The following is a 21,875-nucleotide window of genomic DNA, read 5'->3' as shown; positions in this document are numbered from 1 at the left end:
AAGACACTGCAGTAGAGCGCTGGATATCTGAAGTGAATCGCATGAAAGGCATTCGCCCGATTGTTCTTCTTCAGTGCACCGGCTTGAGCAACAGCGAGATAGCAATCTATTATTTTCTTTACTGCTCCGAGTCAAAGAGAGGGCACTTGTTTCCTGTTCTCTGCAGCTGGTAATGTCTCGTGCCTTGTGGTCTGAGAAGCTGACCACAAACTGCATTACAAATAAATCTTTGGAGCCCATTAGAGCCGTACTGTTAAAACTGAGATAATGAGGGGACGATCGTAATTAGAAAGCGGCTAAACTTGTGAGCTACATATATTTTGATGTTTAGTGCAAAGCTGGTGTTCGACTGCCCGGAGGTGTGTGTTTGACATTACCCAGCATGTGACAATCAGAACAGGAGCCAGCGGCAAAAGTGGCATTAAAGAGCCATTCGTCATCGTTCACCTTTAACCCTACAATTTTGTAGTATTAACCTGATGTGTTGTTACACATTTTATCTGCTGTCACACAGGAGTACTTTGTTGCTCCGGCTTATACAGATGCATGACACATAAAAGGAAAACCTGAACCTTTGACTGCCTAAGTGAGAGGATCTGGTGGCTCTCTGAGTAGTTTGGTCCTACTCTCGTCTAGGTTACATTGACAAACCAAAAAAGTTGTTCAGAGTTGTTCTTTATGCTGTGATGAAACACTTCTATCCTCAAGTTAGTTATGTCATCTCTTTTAGCATGATGATCCCTCAATTCACAGGGCACCAAGGCTCACTGAGTAGCATAAACTAAAACTAAGTGAAAATTTGACAAGTTAGAAAGCTCTTTCCAAAACTTACCATCAAAATACCAAATGAGGGGAAATATCTTTATGTGAATGGAGTGCATCTCTCCAGCAGAGCTTCAGATATTTGGAAAATCGGTTCCAAGAAGTATTTAAGCTGCATGAGGTTCGCCTCAACACCTTAAGATGCTCTATGCTGGTTTTTCCTTTAATTTGTCACTCCCGTTTTTATGTCTGCGTGTGTGATTGTTCACATGTGTGTGGCTGTATCAGGGTACAGATCCCTGTATGGCTTTGACACACAGGCACACTTTTTAACTCCTCCCCTCTGCCTTCAGCCAGGGTGTGATTACAGCCAATACAATCTTGGGCAACCTGCACTGAGAGAGAGAGAGAGAGAGAGCAAAAGAAAGATCGGCCAGCTGCTCTGGTGCACTCTGGTGGTTCTTGTAACAGCGTCACTGTTTGCTTGATCTCCAAACAGTCCAAGTGTGGCACTGAGGCTCATGCATGATCCTGCGACAAAACTAATTCCAGTGGACGTATTTAAATGGAAAAGGCTGGCTTTTCTTCTCCCAAACTTTTTATTTTTTTATTTTTTTTACTTGATATTTTGATATTTTCCTTGGATTTATGAAAGGGCTGAAACTGTGTGAACCAGTATTGTTTTGGCTTCGCGGACAGTTTGGATTCATCTTTTCTCTGGAGAACGTGTTTTTGTTGCCTGCACAAACTTCCAGAAACAACAACATCTTCGGAGGTGATGACGAGCCACTGCTACTCCCTTCTGAGCACTGCCAAACAAGACTCGCAAGGTGTGAAATGTGATCACTAACTGCACAGAAAAGACACTGTCCAGTGAGACAAACTACCTCAGATTTTTGTAAAATCGTTTGTATGATGCTTGCATGAGGCTCCTACAGTCCCTCAGTTGTGCTGACTTTGATGTGAAAATCTAACACTTTCCACCTCTTGTGACTAAGTTCCCTGACTAAGCAAAGATGAACAATTTGAACACATCATCCTCACTGAACACGACAGGCGCCATATACGCACCCATGGGAAAAGAGATCATCGTTATTCTTGTCTTCATCATACTCATCATAGTGGTGGGAAACCTGCTGGTCATCATTGCAATAGCACGAACTCCGCAGCTTCAAACGACGACAAACATCTTCATTATGTCCCTAGCATGTGCGGACCTCATCATGGGGGTCCTCGTCGTGCCTCCTGGGGCCACTGTTGTGGTGACAGATAAGTGGCAACTTACTGAAACATTATGTGACCTTTGGACTTCTATCGATGTCCTCTGTGTGACGGCGAGCTGTGAGACACTTTGTGTCATAGCAGTGGATCGGTATATAGCCATTACCAGACCGCTACGGCATAAAGTTCTGCTCAGTAAGTGGCGTGCCAGAATAATAGTTTGTATAGTGTGGGTTGTGTCAGCCCTGATTTCCTTTGTACCAATAATGACTTTGTTATGGAGAGACGAAAATGATGTTTTGGCGAGGGAGTGCTATGAAGATCCCGCATGCTGTGACTTCGTGACCAACAAGACCTATGCTATAATATCCTCTATAATCTCTTTTTACATTCCACTGCTCATAATGATATTTGTTTACGCAAAAGTCTATTTAATAGCATCCCGGCAGGTCCAGAAAATAGATAAGAGTCGGATGCGCTTCCAAAATGAATATCCAACATCACAGACACAAGTTGGCCCCCAGCTCAACAATACACCGTCATCGTCCAGCAACTGCAACAGTGCAGCGAGGAGCAAGAGTACCAAACGCAGGCCGTCACGGCTAATACTTGTCAAAGAGCACAAGGCCCTCAAGACTTTGGGCATTATCATGGGGGTCTTCACTGTTTGCTGGCTTCCTTTCTTTGTCGCCAATATCATTAATTCTTTTAACAAAGAAGTTCCTGATAAAAAACTCTTTCGACTATTAAACTGGCTTGGTTATATCAACTCTGGCCTCAATCCCATCATCTACTGCAGGACTCCAGAGTTTCGCACTGCGTTCAAGAACCTGATGGGCTGCCCATGGATGTCCACTCTGTGGATCAATTCTTTTTATAAAGAACTGCGGACTCGCTGCCCCTGCTTTCTATGGGAAGCTGAGTCAGGCACAGCAAGCCCTTTTCAGAAGACTTCAACCAGTAGGACTGAGGGTAGTGACAGCCTGGCCAGTACACAGGCAAGCAGCAGAAGTGAAGAGACTTCCCCTGGTCCTCCACAGTCCAACGGCTGCACACAGTACAGTGACTATTCGGAGCCAGAAACCACGTTGTAAGTTCATTTATCTTGTTATGACTTCACAAAGCAGTCATTTCTTAAAACAATGGTAAAAGCTCACATATGTGAACTTAAAGGCATATAGTTTACTACTAATACTTATATTATAATACTTAAATATAATACTAAGTAATAAGTATATACTAATACTTATAGAATTCCACCTCCTCAAGTCAGGGTTAAAGAACAATAACACCTAGCAATATTTAATGCTGTCATGTAGAGGGGCAATCACCTCAATATAGAATTAGGTTCTCTTATTCATAAAACTCCAGTTTAGTTTATGCGAGGACACTTATGGTTCTCTGTTTTTCTGCATTTAAAGGACAGTGAGGTAAACCAGAGATTCAATATATATTAATATATATATAAATTAATATATATTTGAAAATAAAAATCATACTAATTTGAATGAAAAGGCAAAATTTATCTCTAGCAATTGGGAACTGTGACAGTTACTTACATTAAAAACAGTGTTATAATTAATGAAATATGACATTTTAAAAATATACCTTAATGTTTGAAACACTCATCACTTGCTACCAAACTCCCCTTTAGGCTGTGTTTCATGACATTAATTACAATATTGTAATTAAAAATCATTTCTCGCTTTTTTTCTTTTTGTATTATGGTTGATACGCCCAGTTTAAAGCCATTTAAAATAATCCCAGGACCACAAACAAAATGCTTTTTGATTTTTTTTCTTTGCAGTTTGACAATGAAAGAAATGTAATAAAAGCAGAAATCCATATTTAGACATGTTCTACTACACCGTTGTGCTATAGTCCAGAAGTAAAATATACTGAGAATAACAGTGCAGAATAATAAACAATTTCAGAAGTATTGGCAGCTGTTAGGCTCTTAAAGTGTTACTGTAAGAGTTCAAACATTCAAGTGAAACTTTATATTTGTTTTTCATGCATGATTAAATAAACCTTTGAGGACTGTACCTGTATTGCTTATTGCGCCACGCTACCTATAATCAATCTTTCAACTCAGCTGATGTCAGTGTGGCAAAAAGAACAAACAGATGTGCACAGCACAGTTCCTGGTAGTATGCGCATGTGGCTACTAGGTTTGTAGGTCATAGAGATTAAAAAACAATGCAATTATTGAATTAATGAAAATAGTATTTTCTAGAAAGTGTCATAATTGTAAATTTTTATTTGTAAAAAATGTCAACCCAAAATACTTTGGTTACGCCAAAAATGTGTGTAAAGAGGCTTTGGAAACTCAGTGGGCGTTGTGCAAAGGTCTGATTCGGAGAACTGCATGGTACATTTGAGAACATTTTAGTGTGTGTGCCTGTCAGTGGGCCTCAGTGTGCCCAGCCCAACAACCCCTGCAGCAGATAAATCTTTATCACTTATGCACAAGACTTCCCTCAAAACTCGAGAGACTGTTTACAAGAGTGACAGCCAATGAGAACGCTCTCCTTAACACACTCTAACTGTAGGCGGACAGCCCAATATTCAATTCATTACTACCCTAATGCACAACCCCGAGATGAAACCAGGTCTTTCACAGATAAAAATAGTAGGCGAAATTATAAGTTATGGCATCATCTATGTAGTGTTTATGTAAGAATTATACCTCTCACATAATTTAATTACATTTTTTAATGAATTTGAATTATGAAATAACTGATCAATTATCATTTTAACAAAAGAATTTAAAAAAACCCACTTGAATATTCAGAATATTTCTTAGTGAATTTACAGCTGAAATAAAGTTATTTTCAGAGCCGTACCGTCTTAAAGGCAGACAAGACAAAGGCCGTAACTCACTTACAATTACACCTGCACTACAATGATCGTTAAATATCTCATCGCTGTGTTTAGTTTCTGTCGCCAATATTTATGATTACTAAATTTTATTGCGAGCTCTTGCATGAATGGAATTAACTTTTGCATGTACATTTATTTTTTTATAAATGCAGTGTTTCAGGTTACAGTGCATTTATATGACTTCAAATTGGATCAAACAGTGAAAAAAAAAAGTCTTTATGTTGATACATTTTATTTAATAAGTTGCACAACTCTATGCCGCATATGAATTCCCATGACTGATCCACTTTTATGGAAGGGCCGTGCTTCTGATTTTAAATATTTACCCTGAACACTATAAATTATTTTTCTCTTCCCCTTTAATAAGATAAGATAAGATAAGATAGAACTTTATTAATCCCTCGGGTGGGTTCCTCTGGGAAATTCGACTTCCAAAAAAAGCACAGCAACGACCAAATGGCATCCCCTCAGTGGAATTTTACAGACATAATCAATGGGGCTACAAAACAGGAGACATTTAGCAGCATATAAAAGCCATCCATAAAAGGAGCCTGGTGTGTTCTGTAGTAAATCACCCCAAGGGGAAGGCTCAGCAGACTCACTGCACGCTTTCAGCAGGATTACAAATGTAAGTGAGACCAGCCGTTCAAGAATGACTTCGACAGGTCCAAGGCTCAAAGACCGCCTTAATGAAGGAATATGACAAACCGTTTCAGATACAGTCTGTTCACTGCCGAATTTGTTGCTTCAGTCGCCATCATAAGCGACTGTGGACCTCCACACAGTAATCCCTGTCAGTTTCTCCACCTCTTTCAAAGAATACAAAAGAGCAGTAGAGCAGCATGTTTCCTTTTCACCCTGGGACAACAAAGTTAGTTAAGTCAGGAGCTGATGTAACCCAGAGTGGAAAAAAAGCAAAGCCCAACCACTGATACGAATGGTTACTAGGCTGTACTTCACAGAACAGAGATTATCAATAGTTACTTTGTTTTCATAGAAATACATGCTGGCATATCAGTGATGCCCTCATCAACATCCAGACCAACCATCAGCTTCTGTCACGTAATGCTGTGGCGTATGACGAGACCACTTCTGCAAGGATTCTCTTCAAAACATCTCTCCTTTAGTCATGTTTGCTACATGACTAAGGGTTAAGGGTTTAGTTTTTCCGTGTCTCCCTTTGTTTTTATCTGCCTTGTTTCTCTTAACATTAGCCCTAATATGCATACGAGAGGTGAGTCTTCGTGTATCTGAAAGGCAATGCTGTGTATTACAAGCAGAGCGAGTTTGTTAGCACAGTTTATCCATCACTGAGAACATTAAAATTAAGTTAACAGAGAGTGGAACATTTGATTTCAAAGAGCAGCAGCCAACTAGGTTGTGGACTAAAATACTTTTGGAGCAGAAATTACGGCGTCTGTTAGATGACTGATAGACTGATTCAGAAACATAGAGCTCTGCTGTGCAGGTCTAATATACCTGAGGTTTACAAAAGCCACACAACCATGTACTGCCATCTAAAAAAGTCCACGCTGCTCGGGCAACACAAATGAAGTTTCAAGAGATGTACAAAAGGAGGGATGTGGAACTCATTTTACACTGTGGGGCACTTTGACCTTAACTGGGCGGAACGAGTAAAAAAGTTTAACTACACATTGCATCATTAAGATGTCTTGGCATAAGAAAAAATCAAGTGTATTTAAACAGCATGATAAATACTGTCGTCGTCAATAGAAATAATCTGTCAGCATGACTCTTTGGGTTTAAGGTGTAAAAAATAAACGTGCAAAATTACAGAAAAGATTCTGCGGGCTCACTCTCGAGACTCTTCTGTGATAATAAAACAAATATTTTCCTCATTTTTTAAATCTTATTTATTTAGCTTTTTACTGCTTACCCACCAGAACATAAATAGTCATTTCTGTTGTAGATGGTAAAAAAAACCCCTGAAACTTTGTGTTATTTAAACGTTTATAAACACACCCTTTACTTTTTTTTAAAAAAAGTGTCCTGTGGGCTAGATTGGAGCATTTGGTGGGCCGATTCTGCCCCCCCAGGCCATATATTTGACACCACTTTATTAAAGTCTCAAATGTATTGGATTTAATAAAACTGCATCAGGTTAAATATGAAATAAAGTGATGCAAGAAAAGTAAAATTAATACACAAATTTCATAACATTAAAAATATAGTACACTTAAAATGTAGGAAACTGAAAGTGTTCAAACTCATTTCTGTAGGAACTTAATCACAAGTTAGGATAATATTACAAGTGTACAACACTTAAATCAAGTAGTACACCTGATGTAACACCTGATCTTATGTAAACAGATATGCCACATGAACTTTTTTAGTATAGCAGAGAAAGCTGATTGTATATAATTTCATTTTTTATCACATTTCAAAATCCATATTCTCCGCAGAGGTAGTGGAGTGTTGCTTTGATAGTAACTGCCCCTCAACATGAACGCCGAGCAGAAGTCATTAATCACTAAGAGCCTAGGTCACGACGGCCCATCTCCTAGCTAAAGCTTAACAATGTTCTGAGTGGGTATGCAAACATCAGAAACCACATCAAACATACACAGCAATCAAAGTCCTAACAGTCATAACACAGCTGAGTGATGTGAAATTAAAGATTAACAGTCCCACAAGCCTTTGCACTAAGCTGAGAGGAACTATCCGCAATCAGCAAACTCAAGTGCATATTAAACGAAACAAGCATGCAGGCAACATGGGGAGTAGAGCAAGTCAACTAAAAAGATGACTGCACTGAGTTTAATGGCAGTATTTAAGTACCGGCAGTGCTTACACCTATGCAGTGCATATTTGAATATATGCTCATATTTTTAACTTGTGAACCTTCAAAAGAACAACAATGACGAACATAGATGACGAATTCCATTTCCAGTACTAACGCCAGCTTACTGAAGTCCATACAAGAAGCTCCACAGGATCTTGTAAATATCTCTGACATATAAAAGTTAACAACTTAGAGTTTAGCAAATCTAAAAGGACATTTTGTATATACGCCTGACATTTCAGGTTCCTACTATAAGTGACTGAGTGTGTCTTACTAGAACAAACTGTATCGTTATGCCAGCTAAAAATGTACATATAATTACCCACACATGTATGCTGTATTCTCCAAGAGCGCCCGATTTTTATTAATGGACGTGTTGTTAGTGTAAAATATAGTACACGGTAATTGTAGACAATTTAAAAACTGTGTAAACACATATTTCGGCTGTGTTGTGTTTACTAGTTAAGCGTGTCGAAGCGTGAGGCTTAATGCAACATACTCTGCAGCCTGTTAGAAACAAGCTTTTTACCTCTCTGGGCAGCCAATGTGTGGTGACTCAAGTGTCATGTGACATTACAATGGCCTAAAAATGGTGTTGCACATTGACAGACTGCAGTGGAACGTGTTGAAGCCACTTAGAGTTTTGAAGGTGCTTCGGGAGCAACATGCACAAATGCTTGGTTTTGTTTTCAGTGCCGTGAACCCTGTAATGCAAAGGCCTCCCTGCACTTTGCTAATTGGGTCTGTTCCATAATATGCACTTAGATAGCTTAGAGTAAGCTCAGGCCTAAGAGAGCATGAAGCATGGAGTAGGGAAACACAAAACATGGTGGTACTGACCTGTGGGAAACCTCCAATACCCTGGCTGATATCACAAACAATAACACTGCAATATGATCTTTAAATGGAGGCATCTGGGATACTTGACAACATATATACACACACAAACATATACATACACATATATATAATATATATATATATATATATATGAAGCTGGAGAAATACCAAGGGCTCAGAGAAGAGCTCGAGAGGATGTGGAGGGTGAAGGTAACGGTGGTCCCCGTGGTAATCGGAGCACTAGGTGCGGTGACTCCCAAGCTAGGCGAGTGGCTCCAGCAGATCCCAGGAACAACATCGGAGATCTCTGTCCAGAAGAGCGCAGTCCTGGGAACAGCTAAGATACTGCGCAGGACCCTCAAGCTCCCAGGCCTCTGGTAGAGGACCCGAGCTTGAAGGATAAACCGCCCGCAGGGGCGTGCTGGGTGTTTAGTTTTTTTCATATATATATATATATATATATATATATATATATATATATATATATATATATATATATATATATATATATATATATATATATATATATGTGTGTGTGTGTGTGTGTGTGTGTGTCTGTGTGTATATATATATATATATATATATATATATATGTGTGTGTGTGTGTGTGTGTGTGTGTGTGTGTGTGTGTCTGTGTGTCTATATATATATATATATATATATATATATATATATATATATATATATATATATATATATATATGGAGAGAGAGAGAGAGAGAGAGATACTCTCCACTGTATATTTATTTCTGCTTATTGTGCCCAAGGTTAGTGAAACTGCTTGGCTGACATGTACTATAATGGCTGCACAGATAGATCTATATTTTAAATACATTATTGCGTCTTTAATGCGTGCTTGTGTATCTCTTTGTCAGAATGAATCCCAGTGTGACCAGTTGAAACTTGCGTTAGCTGTATTTAATTTTACTACATGATTCAGTCTTTGTATTTATCCATTTAAAACAAACAAACAAAAACCCAGGATAGATACATATATGATTTAAAAAATAAAAAAAAGATAGTTACTGTAAATGTGATTTCTTGTGGGCAGCATGGTGGTTTGAATCCACCATCTGGCTGGGGCCTTTCTGTGTGGAGTTTGCATGTTCTCCCTGTGTTTGTGTGCCTCTCTCTGAGAACTCTGGTTTCCCCCCCACAGTCCGATGACGTGGAATTAGTGAGGTTAACTGGTGATTGCAAATCGCCCATAGGTGTGAATAGTTGTCTGTCTCTGTGTGTTTGCCCTGTGAAAGGCTGCCGACCTGTCCAGACTGTACCCCACCTCTTGCCCTATGATAGCTGGGATAGGCTCTGGTCCCCTGTGATCCTAAAAGTGGATAAGCAGGAGAGAATGGATGGAGGGATTTTCTTTTCTTTGCTTTGGCTGCTTTGAAAACTATTTTAACAAGACAAAATAGTCCGTAACAAAACTGTCATTGTTACATTTAGTAGAAACTGAAAGTCATAAACTGCACAACTAACTAAGGACTTTCTATTTGCATTTAACAGTGAATTGCATCCTGCTATATAAAGACAGCTTCAGATTCGGCAAACACACACGTCAGATATGATGAATGGATTTTTCCTAACTAATGATGAGCAGAGGCTACTTTAGCTTTAATGGAGGCTACACAATATCTGCACACATATCTGTGGTTTTGTAATTCAAAATAACTGACTTAAGTATAGCTCTTTGGCTCTATTATTCTTGGAGTTTCTTCCCATTAACTCCTTTTGACCCCAGAGTCCTGTGTACCAGGTTCCAGGTGGAAAGATGCATAAAGACGAAAAAAAAAAAAAAAGCTTAAAAACCATGAAGGTTTCTCAAGTTCAATCTGGACTGGTGATAAGGAAAAAGGAGACCTATTGCATTCAAAATTCTTCTAAGCGTCTCTTATCCATAAAGCGCAAGACTGCTTATCTTGGCTTTACGGTTTTGCAGCTGATGCCGACTACAGTGCAGATGTTTTTTAAATGTAGAAGTGTCAAATAATCAACTGAGGCTCAAGGGGTTAAACCATCCAAATACCGCACACTGAAGCCACAAGACACAAAGTAGACAACAGTGATGTCACTTTCCAGCAGTACATAATGTAAGAAAGGAGTTCTGATGAAACCACATTGTAAACTGTATGGTAGCTGTTTTCTTCCCTATAAGCATTCGTATTTCTGTGCAGCTTCCAGTGGAAGGTAGATTATGTCTTCCTGTGGAGACATGTACAGCTGAAGTGATAGCATCAGAATTCCTGTCTTGTTTAAGGGAAAAGAAGTTTCACAAAGGACAGAATGATGAGGGCAACTATGCAGTAACTTTCTGTAATTAGGAAGAAAAAATAAATAAAAGGGAAGAGGTGCAGCGATGATATCAATGAACACGAAAACACCGAGATACTTACAAATAACCTGTAAGACAACAAACAGCGGCTGCTGTCTCCAAGTCCTTCTTTATCTGATCAAAACTAAAATGGTGTGCAGGGCGAGACCAACACAAACCAACAAGTCATACAGAAACACACAGAGAAAAGCTCAGTTTGCACGGTCACATAACACATGGCTGCACAAGTCAAAAATATGAGGCGATTCACGACACGATAGTAATCTGGTCTCGAATATCAGGTACTTTTCAATACAGATAAGGCTTCTATTTAAAGCAAACAAAATGAAAATCGAAAATATGCAAGTGACATAATCCCAGGTGCGGCATATTTAGACATTTTATTCTCATTACTAAGAGACAGCCTAAAACAACAAAATGCCATGCGATGCTATTTTACCAATAGGTATGGATTTTGTCACGGAAACGCTGGATGCTAATATATCCATCTGTTTTCAGATTCACGTTGCAGGAACAGGACAGATGAAGAGTGAAATGTCAACCTACTGAAGCGAACTGCGTTTCCAGCTGTTACTGTGATTTCTGCAAAGTCTGAGACCAAACAGCAAAGAAAAGCTACAGAAAAGTTCAATCCCAAACCCTGAAAAGCACAGCAGAATGAAGCTAGCCCCAAAGACATGACTGGATTGACTGTGGAGAAACAGATGATTCGGTCTGAATGGGAACACTGTGACTGTTTTTGTTGTTGTTGTTGTTGTTGTTGTTTGTTTGTTGGCGTACAGCCGAGATTAGGTGGCATCACGGATGAACCTCCCAGAGTCCTCTACGTGTTGTTTGGAAAAAGGCTCTCTGCTCCAGACTGACAGTGTTTGACATCAACACTGAAATGCATTCCAGTACATGGACACAGTGTCACGTGGCTTGTGGTTTCAAAAATGTCAGTATAAACTAATTTTTGTACAGTATATTATCTGGTAAGTTATGTAATGACGATACACTGAATCTGTAGCAAACTCGACTAAGCGATCATTCTGGCAAGCCTGTCTCCACTGTAGGAACATTTTCTTTACAAAAACCTTTCAGTTTAATATCAGCTTAACCAAAGAACTATGAATAGAAATACTCCATTTTTGTCTCGGTTTAAAGTCTTAATGTTTCTATTTTGAGTCTGTATGCACACAACAGTGAAACTGGGATTTAAAAGCCCATGTCTATGTTAAGTTGTGCCATGGCTACGAATAATGGATGACAGAACCTTACGTCTGGATGCCTCAAACATCACGCTGTCTAGAATCTTTTTGTGGGTATGTCCTTGTACAAGGTACAGTATTACGAACTGCAGGTAAACACAGCAGCATATGCAACATGCCGTGCTGCTAGTTTATTTTCTTTGGCTTGTGGCCACAGTATAAGCCCAACACCGTCCCCTGAAATGTCCACACGCACAGAAAACCTTCTGCCCACATTATGTATTACTTCATTGTCATAAGGCACCTTGTGGTGTGATTTTACATAACATCATCTGTTGCATTGAAAAATAAAGTATTTTAAAACTGTGTAACATTGGTCATGCGTGCTGTGTGTGCAAACTCACCATTCTGGAAGCAAACAACAAATGACTGTAACAATATAATAATTATTATTATTAACTTTTGCTGTATGTAACCGTCACAGACAATGACTTAAGAGGGATTTAATTATTTTTGTCCTTCATAGGTGGCTTCATTTGAAGTGGGGTTTTTTGGGATGCTGTAGATGTGAAAGTGTAGTACTTTAAGTACTTTCACAAGAAAAAAAAGGAAAAAAAGTCAGAAAAAATAAACAGCTTTGTGAACAGGAATATTTGTTCCCCTTTTCCTAACCCTTTGATCTACTTATGGCCCCTCGGATTTATCTTGGGAGGCCCTGAGGGTCCCGACCTTCACTCCATGTTCCACAACACTGAGCAAGTAAAACTACTGTTGATGTGAGCTCAAGACACAAATCTAAACAATGCATTATTGAAATGTTATTTTAAGTAATCCTCCCACTATCTAAACCACTGTCATCTCTGGCTTTGGCTACTGTTTGAGCGGGCAATATCTCCGTGTTATGAGAGGAATTTACAAGATTTGGGACTTTAAAAATAAACCAAGAGCAGAATGTAAGACATTTGAAAATAAGCCAAAACTGACATTAGCCCTGCCAGACGGGCAGTGTGACTACCAAAAATATCATTCGGAGAGAGAAAAAAAAAGCCACACAACAACTCAGAATGGAAATAATGGCCCTGTCTGAAGCCACATTCCTATCAGCTGATTCCTGTTCCAATGTTTTCCATGAGTGGTATCAGACCGAAATCAATCCTAAAGTTTTCAAGGAAAAGCCACCACTTAAAGTACGACTGGGAGGGTTTGATAAGATACAAGTACAGGAAACAAAAAGACTATAAAAACAGAGGCGGAACATCTGATTAGGAAAATATTCTACATAAGAAAATGAATTCAATAAAATCCTCTTTTTTCTTCTGCTTTTACTATTAAATGTGACTGAGGCAGTCTTGGATCTGCTTGGAAGTTTAAATGACTTTCACTCTCAATTACACATGTAAGTCCACAGCCAGTGTCTGAGACGTGTAGCTCAGTTTTCTTCAGGATATTTTTAGAACCTGCTTCAGATAAATGAAAAAACAAAACAAAATAAAAACCTTTGACACTAAGCTTGGACATCAATAGTCACCAGATAAGGTTTCTTAAATCTAATTGTGTCTGCTGCATCTTTAATTTAATAAACTATCGTGAACTCTTCCTGACAACGTGGGAGCGTGATCAAGGCACAAGCCGAGCTTCTTCTAACGTGTCGTTTCCTTTCTCACTAACAGCCTCTTGACGGGAGTAGATTTAAGAATCCAGATATTTTTCCCAGAGTTGGAGTCAACAGTGTTGTCGGGTTTTCTTTCTTTCTAAATGTCTTTCTCTGTCACATTTTCTTTCTTTTATCTGTGTGTTCGTTTTTGCTTCAGAGGCCAACTCTGCATTCAGAAACAATTTGACTTCACAGAAATATTCCAACTTCAACAATAACACCCGGAGGCTCAAATATTCAGCAAATGACAAAGTCAAAGGTAGAATTTTTGTTGTCATTCCCTGGGATAAAATGACTGTACCGATGTGTTTTGTGTGAGAACCACACAAAGATAAATGAGTTTTTTAAAAAACGGGGCAAGGATAAAAATATTTAACAGCCGTGTGAAAAGACCAGAATCCAATTCCCCACCTAAAGCTTACATTTTTGGAATCTTTTTCTATTTCTTTCCTGGAAAAAAAAGAAAGTTGTTGTCATGTAATCTATAAAAACCAGGACTGGACAGGCTGGACAAGAGCATCTTTAACTCCAAGTCAACCAGTTGACAAGAGTTGATGGCTGATTTGGCCATCTACTGCCATCTAGTGCAGTTATCTGTGATTTCCAGCTTCATAAAGTGAACTACAAAGCCAGGCTCACTTATCACCTCCATCAGATGTTTACTTTGATTCTGCAATTTCATTTAATGCAATATTCACTGCTACCTCTTTATCCCCTGGAAATGGCTTTCTTTCCTTAGTTCGCTGCCTGGAAGGAAACCACTATTTCCCAGCAGTATTATGCAGGAGCACAGTAATAGCCTGAAGAGATTTACACTGCACGCTGGATTTCAGTTGGTTTCCAAGGAGGAAAATTGCACATGGAACTTTAATTTCTCATGAATTCAGATTACACATGAACTCCACCATTAAGACTAGTCTGATCTGTGAAAATGATAGTGGGATAAATGTCATCAAATGAATGCATTTGAGTAAACATATAAGAAATGGATGAGTGGAAGCCATGGATGCAGGAAATAGCCTCATCTGCAGATATATATGACCGACACAGAACACTCTTGTACAATTAATGAGCAAGCCTCTTGCTTACTTCTTCGTTTGTTTTTTTTTTTTGTGTATTGCAATAGGGCTAATTTATGGCGGCTACCGCCAAGCTCCCAAACAAGCCTTAATAAGGACACAAAGCTTTAGACTAGCGTGTTGTCGGTGTTAGAAGCTAAAGATGCATCTGGGTCTTCACTGATAATAGCTCATCCTTTCTTTTTCCAGTGGCTTTGATGGCTTACCGTCAGGGCAAAAGTAAACTCACCGGAGCCACACATTAGGGAGCGACAAAACTCATCCATCCCCGTTGCCTGGGCCACAGAATCCAAATATGTGCTGTAGCTTGGCAACAGTGCCCAAACAAAAGGTTCGCAGCTCCCGCCGGTCTGAGTTGTCTGACCGCCTCCGAGATGAGCCGACCCGGCAGCAGCCCTGATGAAAAAGGGGTCAGCCAAAATGGAGACCCAGGAGGTCAATGCCCACTGTTTACCAATACGCTCAACGCACCAGTGAGTCCCGAAACAAGGTTGTTATCCGCCTTCGCCAGAGATACCCAGGCCAGGAAAGTTGATCTGGCAGGCAGAGGTGAGTCTTATCACGTTATATAGATAGATAGATAGATAGATAGATAGATAGATAGATAGATAGATAGATAGATAGATAGATAGATAGATAGATAGATAGATAATATAACTCAAACAGAAACAATGTTGTGCAACTTCAAATTTAATTTTAATGTAATTTTAAAAAATGCTTATGTCATCTCTATGTAGTTAGTAATCTCTCCTCCCCCCCCCCTAAAAAAAATACCGCAGGTTTTTTTAAACCACTATTCTAGTGGTAACTACATTAACTACAAACATACACTTTACTCAAATGCACTGATGATCTCATGAGTCAGATCCAAACTTAGCAAACTTACATTAATATAGACAACAGCTATCGACAGATGTGAAGATCAAAGATGCAGACATTGTATGACATATTTACTTACTTATACTTACTTTTTAAATAAATAAACTTAGATATATAACTTTTATCCACAAAGTGCAGTTTGATTTTTAAATGTGAATTTAGTGAAGTACATCTGTTATAATTTAACACAGACAACATATGCTAATATAGGTGCTTTTATTATTATTATTTTTGTTGTTTTTGTTTTGTTTTTTGTTACAGGCTTGCTTTATTGCACATATAATGTAATGTGCCTCCACAGTTCTGCAATGTAGCTGGAAATACGTGAGCCGCATTATGGCAGGCAATATGTGAGCAGAAAGAAAAATACTGCTATATACACCGTGTAGCCTCCTCAGATTCTAATCTGAGCAGAGGACTGGTTCGCCGGTCACCAGTCAGTATCTTATTCAATGTAATAAGATACACCGAAGAAGATATTCAGTGCATCAGACACTGTATACTCATATCTTTATAGAAAGCCCGGTGAGCAGTACATTAAGATTTTCAGTAAAATCATTAATTGCCAGTCATGGCCTTTAACATTTATATTTTGTGTCAATGCTAAAAACAGGAAGCATTCATGAGATTGTACCAGTGGGTGTTTGAAGGGGCTTTTTAAAGCCTGGAGGTTGCATTTGCTCCCACTTTAATCAGCTACTTTGAGCCTAATAGAGAGCAGCTGAAGCTCTGCGTGAGCCTTCTTGAAATAGCTGCTAGAAACTCAGTTCTTGCCTCGCTTTGTACCTCATTTTCTCAGCCTTTGCTGACGCATACAGTGCAATAGCTGCTAAGGCCACAATTACGTGAGCATGTTGCAAGTAAATGATCTGTACCTTAAGATACTACTGCACTTGTTTAAACATTTTAACTCTTTGTTGCCACTTGTTAGAAGGCAACACAATTATTAAAGGGATTTTAATTTCAGTTTTTCGGCTCTGAGGGTGCGTTGTATTTTTGTGTCAGATTAAATATATTCTGTTCTTTGCAATACATGTTTTTGCAGAGTATTACAGCGAGGAGGGAAAACCCTTTGAATTGCGTCTGGTTGGAAAAATAAAGCAGCAGTTGAGCACTGATCCCACTCTTCATCCTGAGTATCCCTCTTCTCTTGGACTGAGAGAATTCACCAGGAAAGCCACAGAAGTTGCCCTTGGGAAGCATTCTAGGGCTATAGTGGAGAACCAGGTAATGTCAGCTACACACAGACAGCTCAACTCATTTGAACCTCGTTTTGCACAAAACAAAAACTAGGACTGATCATGCAGTCAGTCAGCACCGTCATTACTCGGAAAGACGTTATTTGCAGTTACTATAAGTAACTGCAGAATAAATCAATAGAAGATCAGCAAGCAAACATCATTTATATCAAAAAACTCTGCTGCTGGTATTTCCTGGCTTTCGCTGCAGGTGTTAGGTGTCCAAACTCCTGGTTTTACTGCTGCTGTTCGTCTTGGAGCTGAACTCTTGAGGTGCTGGTACGATCTCAGTGCTGACTGGTGTGGCCCGGTTTACCTCTCTTCCCCCTGTGATGGTAAATAAAAAACCGCTTCTACTGAACAACATTTAAAGTGGAACAATTATGCCCATTTCCAGTTACATAATTGTATTTTTGGACTCTTCTAAAGTTGCCTTGCATAATACACAGTTCAAAACAAATCTTATGTATCTTCCTCTGGGCCGGGGTGTAGGGCTTTATTTTATATTTTATTTTTTTATTTATTTTTTATTTTTACTTTATTTTTTATTTTATTTTATATATATATATATATACACACACACACACACACCAATAATTACAAAAGAGTATGTCTTGTAAACAATCAGCGCTGTTTCCATAGCAACACAAGATTTTGAAAATGAATACATAAAGGAGACAAAATGTCAAGGATTCCACATCATTAGATAAATATCTGTCATAGAAAAATGCCCGCATGGAGCTCTGTGACTTATATCTTTATTTAATTGTGAAAAATAAGAAAAATAGTGAATAATAATGGTGGTAACATAAAACCACAGTCATCTAAGATGATCCACAACACTTGCGACAATGTTCAATGGACAGATGAGCCAAAATATGCTGTCTTTGGAGGAACACTCCAACACCAAAACCTCATCCCAGCCGTTAAGCATAGACTCATAAAACACTTCTTCCCAAAATGCTGACTTTTAAGTTATTTGATTATTTTCCGTGTAATTTTGTCACAGAAGTAGAATTGAAAATGTAAGCTTTAATGGAAACTGGTCAAATTTTACAGGAGAATGATTGAAAGCAGATGCATAAATAAAGGACATAAAATTCATTCAACTTAATGGCTGTGTCATGGCCTGAAACCTTTTTGTAAGGATAATTGGTTCCAAATTCCTCTACAGCAATCCCCCGACTTTTGCTGCCATAAGTGAGTCCACGAGTTACTGAACCGAGCCTTACTTTTTTCAGTCTGAGCTGTGAGTGATTACTCATTGTGTTTAATAAAGATATGAAACTGCTTGCCTTGTATTACACTGATTAAGTTAGGCTCCATCGGTCACTAGTTATTACTTAGATGAAGATCAGACCACATTTTTTGAGTAATTAATTCATAAATCCTGGTTCACATACTTTTCTTGTGAGTGTACATGCTGCGGACAAAAGTGTCATTGATCTTTAGGGGTTGGTACTGCTTTTATATCTAATAAGCCAGTATAATGTTTTGTCTTGATCCTCCCTGCAGACTCATTGGCTGGTATCTTCCAGGCAGCAGGGATCCAAGAGATCCGTGAGTATTATTACTGGGATGACAAGCAGCGGGGCATTTGTTTGGAGAGGCTTCTGGAGGATTTGGAGAGTGCTCCTGAGCACAGTGTTGTTGTTCTGTCAGCGTCTGCCCACTACCCGACCGGAGCAGACCTCTCTCAGAGTCAATGGGCTGTGATTACACGGCTCATTACGGTAACTAACTTGTGCATTTATGCTCTCCGACAGAAGCTGAAATTATTTTTATCAGACAAGCAGCTTTTCACTCATACTTAATTTAATTTGCTCTCCTGGCACTGTTTTTCAACAGAGCCGTAGACTTTTCCCCTTCCTCTTGCTGCCTACACAGGCACTCTGCTGTGGAGACATGGAGCGTGATGCTTGGCCTGTGCAGCACTGTGCATCGCTGGGAATGGAGCTTCTCTGCGCTCAGTCATTTTCCCATTGCTTTGGACTATATGGTGAGAACGTATGTGCACTGAAGGGGCCACACCTATCAAAATGTGCTTATTGCACAAACGAACACTGCACTCTGCGGTGAGAAAACAACTGCGCTGCCTGGAGCTGATACAAGTCAGTTTGAACTCTTTCTTTTCTGAATGAACCGACTCAAGGTAATTGACAAGAGCACCTCTTTACTTATCTTTGAACCATAATCGTCATCAGAAAAAGGCAGACTTCAGTAGCCATAGAGAGGAAAAATATTTAAAGGCCAAGCTTTACTATGCTGAGTGCATGAGATCAAATTTATCCAGTGTGCTCCAGGGACTGTGGATTGTTGCTGCATTCCCTGACTTTTTCTTCACCTAACCTGTCAGAAGAGCACCCTCTCCGTGTTGTGTGAGTTGAAGAAGTGAGTAAGAATATAAATAAATAAGAAACAAAAAAGGGAAAAAATTGCTGTTGTTGGACTTGCAGCCTTCACACTTGGAGAGAGTTGGCGCTTGTTTGCAACATTAAACTTTATTTCTGGTTTTAATATAATTTGACTAAAACATAAAAATGCAGAGGTTAACACATTTGCTTACATGTGAAGGAGGGAGGAGAAAAACAAAACAGCCGCAGGGGGTCACAAGGTAGTGTACTCCTTGTGCCGGTCCCACGCTCAGATAAATGGGAGGGTTGCATCCGGTTTCAAATCTGTGCTAAATCAAACTTGCAGATCCATCTGCTGCGGCGACCCCTTGGGAAATAAGGGAGCAGCTGAAAGTACCTGTGAAAAATAAAAATGCATATGTCCTCATTAGAGTCTTTTGCAAATCATGTTTCCAGGGGAGTTCATGTTTTTAGAAAGGGCTCCTCTGATCTTCGTAATTGGCTCTGGGATGAAATGTCGAAAATGAAATGTGCTGTTTTTCTGCGCTCATCTTTTAAACACAAGTTAGAAAGAATCAAAAAAGTGGCAACTAAACCTGCTTCATGTGCATCCAAAAGCATCTTTGCAATCTTTCATTTGTGACCCAGTGAATATTTACCAGAAAAAATGGAAAAACCTGACAGGCTTGCGGTGTATACTGATGCAAAGCATTTCTTTTCAGCAGAGCATAACGTTACTTCACTGCTGCTGGGACATTCTGTAGATTTCTTCACGTTGAGCTCATATTGTTTCCTTCACCAGGTGAAGCTGTTGGACACCTCCTGTGCGTCTTAAAGCAGAACTCCGTCCTGCTGCCCGTGCGGTCTCAGGCTGACAAAATAGTGAGATCACTGTGGGCCAGGCCATCCGTAGGAGGAGCACATGTTGTCACCACAGTGCTCAGTAACTCAGCCCATCTTGTTGAGTGGTGAGACATGCTGCAAATGATCTGGCATTTGAAGAATTTGGCCCGGACATTAGCTGTTGCTGTTTTATCAGTACATGTGTTGTATGTCTCTTGATGTTATGCATACACGCCCCTTTCCACCCTCATTTTTCATAGTGCAGATATTGAATTATATATATATTTTTCTCACTGTGTTCCCCAGGCAGGGAGAGGTTAAGCACATTGTTGAAAGGTGTATGCTGATCAGAGCCATTTTAAGAGAGAAGCTGAGGCTTTTGGGAACTCCTGGTCGCTGGGACCATCTGACTCAACAAGGTGGACTCTTTTGCTGCACAGGGTTAAATGGTAAAAACTGAAAAGCACTGTTTCAGCCCTCCTCTCAATTTTTTTTTAGAATTATGTTTCTCACAATCTAGAAGGACAAATGATTCACTGCATCAGCCTCGAACAAGGACAACATAAATGCTGTCTGATGTTCATAATTAGTTTTCTCAGCTCTTGCTTTGCCGCGATTCTCTGGAAGATCCTTTGAAACAGCTAATTGGCATTTGCAACACAATTTTTTAATGTATTCATAAAGTTTATCAGTGTCTGATGCACTTATTCAATCGCACACATTATGCACACATATGGCTTATACGAAGGCCATAACCCTGATCAGTCTACATTGAATTGCTGTTTGTGATTTTAGTTTGGTTCAAAAAATATAACTTGAAAACTTAACTGCTGAAGATATATTTTATGTAGCATTCATGTTTTAAACAGAGCTTTTCTTCACATGACAATAACATAGGTTGATACACTGATGAGCTTTCATGATTTTGCTTTTTTGTGACTGTTTTTTGGCCTTTTTAGGTGAGCAAGTAGAATTTCTGTCAAACAGGAGACGGGTGTACCTGCTTCCCGGCGGATGTCTAAACGTGAGCGCAATCAACTGCCGCAACCTGGACTATATAGCCGAGTCCATCCATTTGGCTCTGACCTCTTCACTCTGACCACGCAGCTTTTATCAGCATCCAAATTCTGTGGGCTTCACAATGAGTTTGGACCTTTCAAGTGTTTCATTAAAATGTTCCTTTTTAAGTTAAGTGTAATTATGATGTTACTTAAAAAAGGGATGTTGGGTCAGCCATATCAGGAGATCTGCTGGAAGCTGTGGAGTGATTTTCCTGTTCAGTCTGTTTACATTAAGAGTTGATTGAGGTGTATATTTATATATTCTCACTTTACATATACGGAATGTGAACAGAAGGTAGTGTAGAAAACAAATTACTTTTTTTCCTTTTTATGGAAGATGTTTGCAGAAATTGTTTCTACACCTCAGTAAAAAATAGATTCATAAACAAATAAAAAAGAGTTAGTCACCGAGAGCTGCTAGACAGACTTTGTGTGTTTTGGACTTCTAGGGTAGCTTTTTGCCTTTAGTTCAATCATAATTACTAGCTGACAGCTGGCAGCAGTTCATCTTTAATGAAAAAATATTAGATTTATAGCCTTCTCAACTGAACATGATTATGAAAGTGTCTGGATATGAAGTGTTTACCTAATGTTATTGATAAATAAAATTTTTGTTAACCCTCAAAGTCAATGTACTGCTAACCTTGGACCCTAATGGTGCCCCATCATAATTTGTGATTTTTGGCTTTAAAAAATTGTTCTCACACATATTAGGAGCTCAAGCTCATACAAT

At 39.2% G+C, this 21,875-nt stretch overlaps 2 protein-coding genes across 3 annotated transcripts; both read left to right on the top strand.

The window, feature by feature from the left end:
- The first annotated feature begins 1,181 nt into the window (after nt 1-1,181).
- adrb3a (adrenoceptor beta 3a) lies at nt 1,182-12,396 on the top strand. Its single transcript, XM_085293988.1, has 2 exons — nt 1,182-3,073; nt 11,343-12,396. The coding sequence occupies exons 1-2, from the start codon at nt 1,779-1,781 to the stop codon at nt 11,368-11,370; spliced, it is 1,323 nt and encodes a 440-aa protein (XP_085150114.1). The 5' UTR covers nt 1,182-1,778; the 3' UTR covers nt 11,371-12,396.
- Nucleotides 12,397-15,073: 2,677 nt separating this feature from the next.
- Nucleotides 15,074-21,714, top strand: got1l1 (glutamic-oxaloacetic transaminase 1 like 1). Of its 2 annotated transcripts, XM_085293990.1 has the most exons (9): nt 15,074-15,316; nt 16,692-16,873; nt 17,096-17,219; nt 18,400-18,444; nt 18,547-18,617; nt 18,733-18,883; nt 20,041-20,206; nt 20,388-20,530; nt 21,041-21,714. In XM_085293990.1, the coding sequence occupies exons 1-9, from the start codon at nt 15,142-15,144 to the stop codon at nt 21,178-21,180; spliced, it is 1,197 nt and encodes a 398-aa protein (XP_085150116.1). In that variant the 5' UTR covers nt 15,074-15,141; the 3' UTR covers nt 21,181-21,714. The 2 variants fall into 2 exon arrangements, with proteins under 2 accessions (XP_085150116.1, XP_085150115.1); XM_085293989.1 differs by having other exon boundaries at nt 15,075-15,316; nt 18,400-18,617; nt 21,041-21,711.
- The last annotated feature ends 161 nt before the right edge of the window (nt 21,715-21,875 follow it).

The sequence above is a fragment of the Mchenga conophoros genome, linkage group LG12, assembly GCF_057382185.1.
Source record: "Mchenga conophoros isolate Kocher_MC1m ecotype Shallow Benthic linkage group LG12, M_conophoros_male_GT1.1, whole genome shotgun sequence".
NCBI lineage: Eukaryota > Metazoa > Chordata > Actinopteri > Cichliformes > Cichlidae > Mchenga > Mchenga conophoros.
This window is presented reverse-complemented; position numbering and strand designations above follow the sequence as displayed.